The sequence below is a fragment of the Notothenia rossii genome (assembly GCF_949606895.1).
Source record: "Notothenia rossii genome assembly, chromosome: 7".
Taxonomy (NCBI): Eukaryota; Metazoa; Chordata; class Actinopteri; order Perciformes; family Nototheniidae; genus Notothenia; species Notothenia rossii.
Window position 1 is genome coordinate 81,162,764 of NC_136905.1, and position 14,680 is coordinate 81,177,443.

Here is a 14,680-nt window from a genome sequence, read left to right on the forward strand (position 1 = left end):
CGGCTGTCTCTCAGGAACCTCCTCCCTCAGATCATCAGGAGAAATATCCTTTAAAAAAAAAGAGACAGATTTTCAAAGTACAGTCTCTGTTGTGTCATGTTCTGAGTAAAACGTTATCTAGATTAGCACAAAGTTTAACTTTTTAAAGCTGATTCAAAGCGATGTGTGAGAGTTTAATGGCTAACTTACCTCGTGCTCTTCTTCAAGAATCACCAGCTGCTTGTCTTTATCGATCTTCACTGAGGGGCAACAAATAATAAATTAATGTTGAATACAAAAATTATACATGGTAAGAATTAAGTATGAAAAATAATGAAATACTAAAAGGTTGAATTAAAAAGAAACCTGGCAAAATATATTAAGATTTGTGTGCAGCCATCCTATGTTTGACTTTAATCCTAGTGTCTTCGTGTTCCCCCCTTAAATTTGACCGGTCCTGTTTTAACTGCTATTACATTAACACAAAAACCATTCATCATCACTAAATTTCATTCAACACCCTTTTTCAAACTGTACATATTGTATCAGACTACTGGTATACATGAAACACTGCAGTAAATATACAAAGAATAGACACTGAACATGTATTGCATGTGTCAGGTGTGATCCATGCGGGGGGATGGGCACATAAGGGGGGAACACATCGAGTGTGTGTGTGTGTGTGTGTGTGTGTGTGTGTGTGTGTGTGTGTGTGTGTGTGTGTGTGTGTGTGTGTGTGTGTGTGTGTTACAAAGTTGACTAAATCATCCACAATTCAATGAAAGTGGTGATCAGCAATTGCATATGTGCAAATGTCTACTGTGAAGGATATCATAAAGCCTTAATGCAATCGAATGTAAAACAAAACAGTTATGATTGATGAAAGTAGTAAACCGGTCAGATTTGACCCGAAGACAACAGGAGGGTTAAAACACATTTATAAACATGAGCTATTCGCAGCACTCACTAACGATGGCGGCGTTATTCGTCTCCTTCCTGAAACGAAACTTCTTGAGCTTCTTCACCAGATCCTCGTCCACATCACACACCGCCAGTGATTCACTCTGATGGAAACAGGAAATACATGCACTTACAACTAAATACAATGACTGATATTATTAATAATGAGAAAAGTGCTGCAGTAATGGACACATGTTTGGTGGACCTTGTGTAAATGTGTCTGTTGTGTATATAGGATATACATATTTGTATATTGTATAATTGTATTTTTGTATTCGAGATTGTTGGAAACGTCATTTCGATCTATCTGTCTGTACACACAAACTGAAAGATTGACACTAAAGTTCACTTTGACATTCTTTTTAGGGAATCTTATCCTGAAATCTTTTCTGCACTTGTGTTGGGATCCATTTATTTTAAACTGATGGAAATCTGTATAGCTGATAAATACCTTTTTGAACTTTGGGTTTTCATTACTTTGTTTTACACCGATAGACATTTGTATTACTGACAGACGATTTTTAAGTCTTGGGATTTGTGTTATTTGTATGTTAATGGCATCATGTGTACTGTAGCTTCAATTGGTTTCCTGCAAACAATTGCCCGAATGTAAAGCGATACGTCAGCATCTGAATTAGCAATAGTAAAATCTTATTTACAATGTCCAATAAATCACCTCTGGCTGGAAGAGAACTCTCTGCTCCATAGTTTCTCTTGTAATAAAACCACGTTGTACATTTTACACATATATAAAATGTTCAATATTTAATATTAATATTCCATATGTCATATATGTATGTATATATTTGTATATATAATATCTTGTCAAATTCAACATGTATATTTTCTATTTTCTTTTCTTGTTTACTTCTAGTTTTGTTTTATTGTAAAATGCCTAGTCTTTTATGCTGCTGCAACAACAAATCCCAAATTGGGATCAATAAAGTATCATCTTATCTTATCATATTTGAACTATCTTTCTGCAGAAGTTCCATTCTGACCCACGGGCTTTATTTAGACAGAACACACAAAACTCCAGTCTCAACAGGATTGAGTCGTCACGTTACATAACTGCAGCACAAAAAACCTAAAACTCTCTGCAGACTCCCCTCTATAATTACACCTTCCTGCACAGATGGCTGGTGGGAGTGAGGATTTCACTGAGCTCACACAGATCTCTGCAGATTAAACAGGAGAGTCTGTGGCTGGGAAAGAGGGAGAGGCAGGAAGAGGGAAAGCAGGATGCATGCACGAGCAAATGATGGGGCAGGACAGTAAAAGCAGGAGGTGGCCACAGGTTCACTTCTGGTGTACATTCCTGCAGCCACACTGACAGCTAGCTCACTGCTATCAGCTAATTCAGCCCGGAAATAAGACTATTCTGTTCATTTAAAGCATTTCATGTGTAACAGTTAGACACATCTTTGGCTCTGAAGAATGTCGAGCTGTCATGATACGTAGTCAGAAACATAACTCATCATGATAAGAGATCTAGTGTTGAGAAAGCTCTCCGAACCCAGACGTGTTGAAACCTATGGTTGAAACACAGAAACAGCTTCGACAAACTAACCAGGTTTAGCTACATAACTACAGGAAGCACTTAAAAATAAAAGCATTCATGTCTGATGCGATAATACATTGTCTTGTTTGATGGTAAACTTAAAAAGTAAACCAGTTTATTAAGTAGGAGTTGTTTACTGATATATATATAGCACAACTAGATTAATTTGTATGTATGTATATTGCATATTATTTTGTATTGTTAATATTGTAAATCACATTATAATATGTATTTGCGATAATTACTTAACTTGTTTTTACAATATTCAAAAAGGTATATATATTGCTGTTTTACGTATTAAATTGTATTTAAGATGTTCTTTATCAAATGGTGTTATTTGCTCTAATTTGTTGCGTTCATGATTTCCCTCAATGTTTCTTCGTAGTTTTATTTTGAAATCCATAACCGGAAGCGCACCCTTTGTATTATGGCTAGCTTCGTGCTGATACAATGGACGGAGGGTGGAACCCATGCTAGGCTAACAGGCTAGCGCTAGTCAATCTGCCAAACCTCACTTTTTCCTCAATGACCCCCAGAACTTTGCATTAATTAAAAACACACTATTAAGGGGTGGGAAATCAGAAGGGGAAAGAACCTCATATACCTCGGAACAATAAGGAATAACTTACCATTATTGTAGCGTTAAAGAGAAATCCCTGATTCTGCAGCTGCTCTGAATGGTAGAGACGCTTTCAATGTTTTTTTTTAACTTCACATCATCTTGTGACTGGTTTGACCAATCAGAAACAAGCACCCCCCCCCCTTTAAAACTTGGTCATAAACCTCTGCTCATACTTTATTATTACACACTGTGCTTTAGACATGTTGTTTTTTTACAAGGGGATTATATATAAGCTTGATTTAAAAAGTAAATTATTTAAAATAACCTATCCAACACAATGAGGTAAAAAAAAGTACTCAGATCTTGTACTTAACTAAAAGTAGAAGTACTCAGATATTGTACTTGAGTAAAAGTAGAAGTACTCAGATATTGTACTTGAGTAAAAGTAGAAGTATTCAGATATTGTTATTGAGTAAAGGTAGAAGTACCAGAGAATACTCTGTTACAGTAAAAGTCCTGCGTTCAAAATGTTACTCAAGTAAAAGTAGAAAAGTATTAGTATCAAAATATAGTTATAGTATAGTAAGTAGTCATTGTGCAGATTGGTCCATTTCAGAATAATATATATGATATGTTTTATAATGATTGATCATTAAAGTGCTATCAAAGCTGGTAAAGGTGCAGCTAGTTTGAATGACTTTGTATACTGCAGGGTAGCTTCTGAATTTACTCCAGGTGGAACTAAAGTCTTGTTTAACACTTGATTATATTTCACATCATTCATCCAAATCTGTAAAGTAACTAAAGGTATTAAATACATGTAGTGGAGTCAAATTACACAATTTACCTCTGAACTGTAGTGGAGTAGAAGTACACAGTAGCATACAATGGAGATACTCAAGTAAAGTACAAGTACCTCCAAATTGTACTTAAGTACAGTACTTGAGTAAATGTACTTAGTTACTTAACACCAGTGAAAGAAACATAAAATAATCGTATGGTTTTTTTAAATGTATTTTTCACTTTTGAAACATTTTTATAACATAATTGTCCAACTATAATTGTTTTATAGTTGAATTTAATGTATTTAATTTGTTGGGGTGTGTACATCATAGACATATATCTTTTATATATATATATCTATGGTGTACAGATAGATATCTATATCTGCGTGTGCTCGGGAACGCGCCCGGCCATCAGAATACGTCATCACCGTGTACGCGCTTCCTGCTCCAGAGTTGTAGTTGTGAGAGCAGAGCTGACGTTAGCTTGTAGTTTTCTGCCTCGGGAGGCTAAATTAGCAGGCTAACTGAGTCCCAACAGCTGCACTAATCCTCCCTGTTTACCCACACAGCACCTGAGAGGAGTCCATCTTCTGTGAGGTAACATTAAATATCAGTTTTTACTCTCTTTTAACACCGAGGAGCTAACATAACACACAAGCTAACAGCTAGCTGCTAATAGCTAATAGCCAACTATCTGTTAACTGGATCATTTAAAAACATGCAACTAAAGTCAGTCTGTGTAACTTCTCATAATGATATTTAAGTTGAGTGAATGTATTTCGGCTGTGTCCAAATGTGTTTATTTGGTCAGCAGGCGGGGATGGAAACACTTAGTCAGCCTGAGACCAGCCCTGCTGACAGCTTTGAAACTCCCCAAAACACAACGCACTTGGATTATAAATGTGTTTTTTTAGAAATATGCTTATAAATCTTAATGTTGTGGCATATGATTGTTTTATTTACTACTTGTGTTTGGTATTGTGTTCTTATTGGCTGTCTAATTGTTATTCTTTCATGTTTTAGTTTTGTTCCAATTTGGGTTTTTTGGTGCTTAATTTAATTAAGGCATCTTTGAAAATAAGGCCCCAACATTTAATGTGTTTAGGCAGCTAAGAAATAGCTTCACATCAAAAGTGCTAAGTCTAAGTATTATCTTTCAGTTACCACAAAGAACCTGAATAATTCTAGAACATTTTGGAAAGCCATAAAATCGATATCCACCGGTGAAATCCGCAATGAGCTACCTCCTGGCCTTACCAGAGCATCTGGCATCATATCGGACAGGGCCACTATGTTAAATTGTTTTTATGAGCATTTTGTGTCCTGTGGCTCTCTGTTTGATTCTGTTACTAACTCTGTTACTGTGAACACCACAGTCTGTGACTCTGAACAATGTGGTCTGGAAAACCCTTTCAGTTGTTCTCCTTTTTCTATTCCGTTCATGAAGCCTTAACCAAGTTAGATCCTAAAAAACCGGCTGGTCCGGACAACGTAGAACCTTTCTTTTGAAAGATAGCTTCAGATTTGATTGCACTACCTCTTACTTCTCTTTTTTAACCTCTCTCTCAGCACGAACACAATTCCAAAAGTATGGAAATCAGCTTATGTCTTGCCTTTACTAAAAGGAGGGGAGGCTACTTTATTAAATAAGTATAGGCCCATCTCTAAATTATCAGTTCTGGCCAAGGTTCTTGAACGCCTAGTGAGTGAGCAGGTAAAGGTGTTTTTAAGTAACAATGACATCCTATGTAAACATCAGTCAGGTTTCAGAAAGCAACATGGCACCATCACTGCCACAATGAAAGTGGTAAATGATATTGCTAATATCTTAGACAAAAAGCAGAGTTGTGCAGCTCTGTTTATTGATCTTTCCAAAGCGTTCGATACCGTCGATCATCATACCTTGAAGCAGAGGCTGGTCAGTATTGGCATATCCAGCCATGCAGTGGGGTGGTTTCTGAACTACCTCTCTGAAAGGTCCCAATGTGTTCACTTTGATGGGCTGTCTTCTGAGTGGTTAAGCATTACTAATGGTGTTCCTCAAGGTTCTGTTTTTGGTCCACTTTTATTCTCCATCTACATCAATAGTTTAGGTGAAAATGTGGATGAAGCAACTTTTGCATTTTTATGCGGATGATACCGTGATGTAATGTGCAGGTCCCTCCATTCAGGAGGCTGGTGTTAAATTACAGGCTGTTTTTAACATTATTCAGACGCAGCTCTCTGAGCTTTAGCTTCTTTTAAATGTTGATGAAACCAAGGTAATTCTATTTTCAAAAGCCAAAAAGACACCGGAGACCGCTTTGATATTGTTACTATGCAAGGAAAAGTACTCAAAGTGGTTGTCTGTTATAAATACCTTGGTATCTGGCTTGATGATTGCCTCTCTTTTAAACTTCAGGTCAATAATCTGCTGAAAAAGCTAAGGGTTAGGCTAGGTTCCTTTTTCAGAAACAAGTCCTGTTTCTCATTTGAGGCCAGGAAAAGGCTAGTCTCTGTGACCTTTTGACCTGTGCTGAACTATGGTGATCTGATCTATATGAATGCACCTGCCCAGCTCAAGTTAGATGCCGCCTATCAAAGTGCGCTGAGATTTTTTACTAACTGTAAAGCACTTACTCATCACTGTACCCTTTATGCCAAGGCAGGTTTGATTTCACTAACTGTACGGAGGCTCAGTCATTGGTACATGTTCATATATAAAGCCATGTTGGGTAAACTCCCATCTTACACCCGCTCTCTGATCTCACAGAGAGTGGCAAGTAGCTATTGCTTGAGATCCATGTGCCAAGTGCTGGGACTGTTTTAGGCACTAAAGCTTTTATGTGCGCTGCTCCTCTAGCTTGGAACACTCTGCAAACAAAATTGAAACTGAGCATTTTGGTTCCCTTGCATCATTTTAAAGCTCGGCTGGATGAAATGTTATTTGATGCATGTCATTGTGAATAGGTTTCTAATTTGTACCCCTGTAATTATGTTGTATGATGTCCTTTTTGTTTGTCCTTTTTTTGTTTGTCCTTTTTGTTTTTGTTGATCTCAATGGGCTTTTCACCTGGTTAAATAAAAGGCTACAAACAAACGAGAAGTAATCAAAGGTTTTATTTAATTGGAATGTATAATTGGTTGTTACAACGTACTCATATAACTAATGAAAGTTTCCATCTTGTGTTTTTCTTTTAGATCATGGCAGATTTCTCGGTGAGTTTAAAGGATTGAATTGTTTAAATGGTTTCACCTTCCTTTATTGTAAACGTAGTAAAGCTCTAATGGTTAGTGTATCCAGAGAAAAATAAACAACAACTATTTCTATGATCGGTTAATCTAAGTAATGTATCAATGTCAGTCAAGGCTGTTTTGAGTTTCTGAAATCTGGAGAGTTCCTGCTTTTCTCTTCTATATATTCTAGAAATGTTCATATCTGTACCTAGGTCAGTCTCATCTTACCTTTTAGGTTTTGTACTTGTAAAACAATACATTATAAATATTTATTTTTCTGACATGTTGACAACACAATTAATGGATTCATTTAGAAAATAATCCCCATTTTAAATAATCAAGAGTCACTTTCTCTCTCCAGCTGACCGACGCGTTAGGAGACGACACTCCGAGCAAAGCCAAGAACATGGGGAACACCAACCCGTCGGCTCCGGCAGGGAACCATCAACCTCCTGCTAACCCGGGGTGGCCCGGCTCGGCCCCCGGAGCCCCCACCCAGCCCTCTGCCCCAGGGGCTTATCCCGCTGGAGCTCCAGGTCCAGGGGCTTATCCCGCTGGAGCTCCCGGTCCAGGGGCTTATCCCGCTGGAGCTCCAGGTCCAGGGGCTTATCCCGCTGGAGCTCCAGGTCCAGGGGGTTATCCCGCTGGAGCTCCAGGTCCAGGGGGATACCCTGCTGGATCCTCCGGCCCGGGGGCCCCAGGGCAGTTTCCATATCAGTCTGGTGGCCCCGGAGCACCAGGGCAGTACCCGGGACCCCCTTCTGCCCCTGGAGGCTTCCAGCCCGGGCCTGGGATCCCCGGACAGTACCCCCCTGCACCTGGAGCTCCAGGACAGTTCCCTTCTAGCCCTGGAGCCCCGGGCCAGTTTCCCGGGCAGTTCCCCCCTCAGTACCCCGGGCATTATCCCCCTGAAGGAGCTCCAGGACAGCTCCCCGGAGGCCCTGCCCCTTACCCAGCCGGACCCTTTCCCTCTGGCCCCGGAGCCCCCCCTGGTCCATATCAAAATCTGCCTCCTTATCCTGGATGTCAGCCCGGAGGAAACGGGATGTACGGGCCGGGGGGTCCAGGTGCATTCCCCCCTGCAGCCGGCCCTGGAGCTTTCCCAGGATTCCCTGCTGGAGGCTTCCCTCCCATGCCCACCGGGTCCTGGGGCCCCCCCGCAGCCGGAGGATACCCTGCGGCCCCGGGCCCCTTCGGCCCCGGACCCGGACCCATGGGTCCATACGGGGGTCAACCCGCTCCAGGAGGCATGGTGAGTCTCTCTCAGTTCAGTAATCTGCTGCTTGCTTTCGGCTGCCTCTCTCTCTCTCTCTCATGGTTTCATTCTGCTGGAGACTCTCATGGTTTCAGGTCTTTGGGAAACTACTTCCAGCGTCACTGCCGAAAACGTTACCAGTCCCCCTGCTGTCATCTTTAGACAAGAAGTTAACCAAATAATAAAATGGCCAGTTAACCAGGCTAATACAAATCATTTTGAGATAAATACATAGTCTGATGCCTGCACTCAGAATGCCGACCATTATTTTATTAAATATATTTCACTCAGCCACCAACTTTTTTATTTATATAAGATACAAATCTTGTATTCATGATGCTTGCTGTTAAGTGCAAGAAAGTACATTTTTTCTTTTCAAAGATTTTTTTATTACATTTCAAATTTTTTATATAATACCATTTTAATAGACTCTGCAGGCAGATCTACTATAGATGTGTATTTAAATTCAGAAATGTGTTATTATTAATAAATATTAGTATATTATCAGTTTTAAAAAACACAGCAAAAAACCAGCCGCCCTGCTCTCTAGTTATCGGCATTGGTCATATATATATATTTTTTTATATTTGTCTTTACTCTAGTATAAGGTTTCTTCTTGAGTATTTGAGATGGTGTGGTGTGTGCTGGTGAAAGAAGAACGTTATTTTCCCGTCTTGTTGGGATTTACTTTGGGATTATATATTTTCAGTGAGGCTGCATTCCGACTACTTCTTCTACATCTTGGGCTCTGCTGGGGTGCAAAGCAAATACATGAAGCAGAATCAATAAATATTCAAGCATAGTTATAAAACATTTATTCTTGTCTTTCAGCCCAGATATAATCCACCGTATAATTGAAAGCAATGAACTCAAGTTTTCAGTCGGACACGGACGTCATCTCCAGAATCAACGAAATGTGGATACTCACACAAAAAGCAGATTAAATTCAGTCTGCCAACGTATTGTTTGAATTAAGTGCAATAAGATTTACTTTTACACAGAAACTCATATCAATGTTTTGTATTCTCTTATAAAATCACAGTTTTGTTTAAATGTATCTTTCCACACTTCCTTGTAACTTTTGTACATGGTTATAATTCACAAGTCTTTTTTTGTGTGTCATTTTGTCCACTTGTTGCAGTAAAGTACTTTATGACCTTTTCTTGTCTAGTCATTATGGATGACGTCAGAGTTTTGAACTAAGTGGAGAAGATGAATCATTTGGGTGTTTCGTACACAGGAATGTGGGCAGGGTGGAAGTCTTGAATAATGTTTGACTAAAAACACCCTCCATAAGAAGTGTCTGTAAACTTAGTAGAATTGCTCAAATGTTATACTTCTATCACATAACGGGGTAAACACTGTTAATTTGTTTCTGTATTTTGATTAATAAAAAGTCAATCACAATTTGTCATTATGATTTATTTTACTTAATCTCTAAACAGGAATTTAAATGTATTTTGGTGATTTTTAAATGTTATTATTTCCTGCAGATGATGCCGTATGATCTTCCTCTTGACTCTGGAATATTACCACAACTCGTCATCACGATAGAAGCAGAGCCTGTTCCCGGTGCAGAAAGGTATACACACTTTAAATATTTATTATGCTGTTCCCACTGATTTATTTGTTTTTCAAATTGCTTTATTTATTTTCAGGTTTATTTTTATTTTTAATTGTGTTTTCAGAGTCTACAGTTTTTATTTTCTACTGTGCTATATTGTGAATAATGTCGGTACCTTTTACGTTTAATTACCTTTTATTTTTCTTTATTTTTTTGGTGTGATTAGTAATATCACTTTCTATGATGCCCATTTCTATAACGCACTATAATCTTACTTGTAATATAATGCATTGTAGCAATATGTAAGGGATAATGTGCAGCGACGCGGTCATTCTGGGGAAAAGAACACTCGACATGAAGGGTGTTCTTTTCCCCATAATGACCAAGTCGCTGCACATTATCCCGCTTATTACACGGCCACATTCTCAACAAAGTAACGATATGACTCCCAATATTAATTGAAATGCTTTTATAGATTTAGAAAATGTTTTTATTGATTTAAAAAATAGTAGGCTATTATTGATTTTAAAATGACATGCATCCGCTAAGAAAAATAGTCCGTTGTTACTGTTTGAACTAACGTAGCAACGGCAGGAACTGCTTCGATAGGGTTTTTGCGGAGCTTTTTGATTACAGATTTGAAAACATCGTTGCTTGCTTTAAAACAGGGTGTCCGCTGGGTCTTAAAAAGTATTAAAAGTTGATAAATCAATTTAGCGAAAATGAAGGCTATTAAAAAGTATTAAACGGCATTTTCCAAGGTATTACATTGTGTAACTTGTTTTCAATAAGTATATAAATTGTCCAAAGAGGTTGTATTCTACAGTGTGCCTGATTGTAATCATTGCGTAGGTGTGTAGTGTGATTCTGTGTAGTTTATTTATGGCATCCCGTTGGATTTGACGTCATCTGAACAGGACATCGCACGCTCACTGCTTGATAGCGCGAAGGTCCGTTTACGCGGTTGTTAAACAACATCGTTATGGGGAAATGCAAGTTTGCGTCCAAATGGTTGGAAGATAAGGATGAAGGACAATCAATACTGTATATAGTCAATGTGAGGTAAAGTGTGTCGTTAATGTAACCGGTTCCAACTCCAAGTGGCGATGAGGTCTTAAAATGTATGGAAAGGGTCTTGAAAAAGATCTTAAAAGGTCTTACATTCGACTTCAGGATTCCTGCATATACCCTGTAAAATTACCACAATTCCTTATGTCAAACCTAGGTATCTAGATGTCCCTGCCCTAATGCCAATGTAACTGGCAACTGAATATGTGTCGCCGTTAGATGTCTATGTCTGGACCGTTGCGTAAAAAGGAGGGTTTCTGCCCCGTTACTTCTCTGCGGTTTTCTTGTCCCAGTGCGAAAAGCAAACTCATGCCGTTTGCTTTTCCGGCCAAACTGTATCCAGTTAAATCGACCGGACTTCTTTCTGCGTAAGCGTCCTTAACAACGGTCAATAAGTGCTTGACAGCGGTCTGTCTGTTCTGGATTAACAACGTGTCAAGTGTTCTGAATTGACCAATCAGAATCGAGAATTCAACTAAGCCATTTAATAAATCTAATATAATGTATCCTTAAACAATATTTATAAAGAATTCTATTTTTTATTTGCGGTTTATAACAGTTTGTTGTTGGCAGTGAATTGAGGCTTCTCTTGAGCACAATTAAAACAATCTTTTAAAATAAGTGATCATTTTCTGATTTCACCTCCTGCAGGTTCCAGGTTGACTTCATTAAAGGTTCAGACGTCGTCTTTCACTTCAATCCTCGATTTTCCGAGCAAACCATCGTCAGAAACTCCAGCCTGGGGGGGTGTTGGGGCCCGGAGGAGCGGGACGGACACTTCCCCTTCGGACAGGGCCGCCGCTTCGAGGTAAAGGATATCTCAAAACATCCAAAAATACTTATATTTCGTATTATTTTTGTACATAAAATGTCAATATCACTTATTTGTCCTTTTTCTATGATACATTACAGCGTTTGATCAAGTGAGGGATACACATAATTGACAATATAACACAATATTTTAAACTGTGTTCACTTTTGGTTTAATACCTTAAACAGCAGACGTTCACTGACTCGAATAGACAGATATCTATTATTCCTTTTATCTGCTTGTATCCTTACCTTGCTGCTACAACACTGTATATTTCCCAACTGAGGGACAGATAAAGGCTTTCTGATTCTAATAATAACACAAGTAACATGAGTTCTCGTAACTATGATAACTCTAAAATTAGTCCGCCAATTATTTTCCTAATTTGAGCCATCATGAATCCAAAGTTTCCTGCTCTCCGCAAATAAGAAAAATAATATTCAAAATGATTTCCTGGTCTTTCCTGATGGAGGAAAACAAATGTTTTTTGGCCACAGCTGAAGTTTAATTGACCGGACTTCTTTCTGTGGATGGATTTGACTGCAAATAGATCAGAGCATCCTTGGCAGAATGATGATTGTCCAAATCGACCAATCAGAATCAAGTATTCAACTAACCTGTGTCATCACCTGTGATAGCTTGGCTTGTTGTTCAAAAGCAGTAGAAACTACGGTTCGGGGGCAAAATGCGGCCCGCGGACCTTTTTGAATCGGCCCTCAGCAAATTAAAAAAGTATAATGGAATATGGCCCACAGATGAAACGCTTATCTTATATTATGCTTCTTAAATATAAATATAACAATATATTACACACAGTAGTATTCATGTGTTAATAAGACCACTTTTCAAATAAATTCTGTCAATTAAAGTTGGAAACATTTTCTAACATATACACGTAAGAAAAAAGCCCAATGACTTATTAACAAGCTTGAAATACACCCTTCATATTTCTCCTTCTTATAATCACTCTGAGGCTTCTGCTTTAAGGGATGAGCTGCCAACACTCATAAGCATCATTCACCTACATTTGATTGCTTTTGATAATTTATAACTGAACTTATGAGGCGATACACCTCTAGTGAGCGGCCCAGACCTTCGTATATTGTTCTGTATGTGGCCCTCTGTGAAGAAGGTTAGGACCCCCCTGATCTAAAGTGTATGTTCTGCCCCCCCTTCAGCTGAAGATCCTGGTGGACGAGGACTGCTTTAAGGTGGCGGTGGACGGCTCCCACCTGCTGGAGTTCGAGCACAGAGTGGGGGGCATGGAGGAGGTGACCCTGCTGAGAGTGCAGGGGGACATGGTGCTCTACAGCGTGGCCCCCAACATGATCTGACCCCAGAGCTGCTACACACTCGCTGCTCCGGAGACCTACACACACCCTTCCTCTGACGGAGGGTTCATAAGATTCAGAGAAGTGCTCACCTGGCACTCGGTCGTTAGGCAGATTAACGCAGGTCTACACATGTTTTTTCTTTTGCTGGATGATATGAATTTTTAGTTTTTCTGCAACTCACAATCAGATTTATTTTATGACTTAACAATAGTAAAGTAGTGAATATATAACAGGCTGTCTAAACGGATAGTTCATTCACTTATAGTGCTATTTATCAATTTAGATTAGTTTTAGTGTGAGCGGTTGAGATCCGAGGGAATGTACGCTCCGTCATGCCTTCTGGTGTTTTCCCTCTCCTGAAGTGTGGTCTTTGCTTTGTGTGCATGTAAGATCAAAATCAGGTCTGAGTTTATCGTAGTGGTTCTCAAAGCGTTAAAAAAAAAAAAAAAATCAACAGCTATGTCTCTTTCCAAAAAGTCATGACTGTTAATAAATATAACCCTCAGATTATGTGAGCCGTTTCATGTGGGGATCATTTTCTTTCTAACTTGTCACTACGCAGAAAGAAGCATCCTCTTTGGTGGGTGAAGTTTCGGTCGAAGGAAAATAGTTCCTCCTGTGACTGAAATCTTCAATCCTCTGCAACTCACACTTTAACTTTCTAGATTTGGATGATAAGCACTGAAGTTAGTCGAGAAATTGTTTTCTAATTTTGCCATGAACTTTCCCTTTTAGAAATACTAACATGTACCTAATAAAGAAATAGCTGGATATTACCAATAGTTTGCTGTATTTTGGATCTGGGTCAGCCTTTTAATGCATGAGAGTGTGAGCCGGAAACCTTTCCCCTCTTTACATTCAGCAGGTCAATAATGAAGTTTATTCAAATATATTTATACTCTGCTTTCCTCAGTATTAATCCTCCCGAGGGTAAGGTTTTACGAATGATTGATTTCATGTTGAAGTCTTAAAAAGCGAGCCTCAAATTAATGTTGCCAAAGATAAAGGTGGAACAATATTTTTGAGATAATGTATGCTAATAAAAAATGAAGGGCAACAAATAAAAAAGGACTGACTGTTTGATTCAGAGTATTGTACACTTTTCATGAGCTGCTTGCCTGTGCACTTAATAAATAATAGTTTCCCTGTTATGAATGTTTCTGTACGGGTTTTATTTCTGTGCGTTAGAAGAATCACACTGATGTCCTTTTTTCCAGAATTTTGACTTTCTCTGACAATTCTGAGTTTTTTTTTATAGATTTGGACTATTCAGAATTTTGACCTTAAAGATTTATGAATACTTTTTTCAATTCTGAGATTCTTATTTTAGAATTCAGACTTTTTTTTCAGAATTCAGACTTTTTTAGAAGTCTCAATGTCTTTTAGAATTCATCACTTTTCTGAAATCTGACTTTTTAGATCTTTACTTTTTTCAGCTTTCTGACTTTTGGGAGGGATTTATGACTTTTTTTCCGTTTTTTCAGAACGCTGACTTTTTTTAAGACTTCAGACATTTTCAGAATTATTTTAGAATTTTGACTTTTTTAATTTGTACTCTTTATCATATTTCTACTCTTACTCAAGT

At 38.5% G+C, this 14,680-nt stretch overlaps 2 protein-coding genes across 2 annotated transcripts in view; one reads left to right on the forward strand and one right to left on the reverse strand.

Annotated features, from left to right (window-relative positions):
• The window catches only part of gmfb (glia maturation factor, beta), a gene marked incomplete at both ends in the record, with an annotated part of 5,254 nt that extends 2,058 nt beyond the window's left edge, over positions 1-3,196 (reverse strand). The window contains 5 exon segments of the mRNA XM_079692863.1: positions 5-48; positions 190-239; positions 947-1,043; positions 3,130-3,157; positions 3,159-3,196. Of these exon segments, the coding sequence (XP_079548989.1) occupies positions 5-48; positions 190-239; positions 947-1,043; positions 3,130-3,157; positions 3,159-3,196 (257 nt within the window).
• A 1,064-nt stretch (positions 3,197-4,260) lies between these two features.
• On the forward strand, positions 4,261-14,246 carry lgals3a (lectin, galactoside binding soluble 3a). The gene is made up of 6 exons (XM_079694212.1): positions 4,261-4,444; positions 7,028-7,045; positions 7,425-8,315; positions 9,812-9,900; positions 11,602-11,758; positions 12,940-14,246. The coding sequence occupies exons 2-6, from the start codon at positions 7,031-7,033 to the stop codon at positions 13,093-13,095; spliced, it is 1,308 nt and encodes a 435-aa protein (XP_079550338.1). The 5' UTR covers positions 4,261-4,444; positions 7,028-7,030; the 3' UTR covers positions 13,096-14,246.
• The last annotated feature ends 434 nt before the right edge of the window (positions 14,247-14,680 follow it).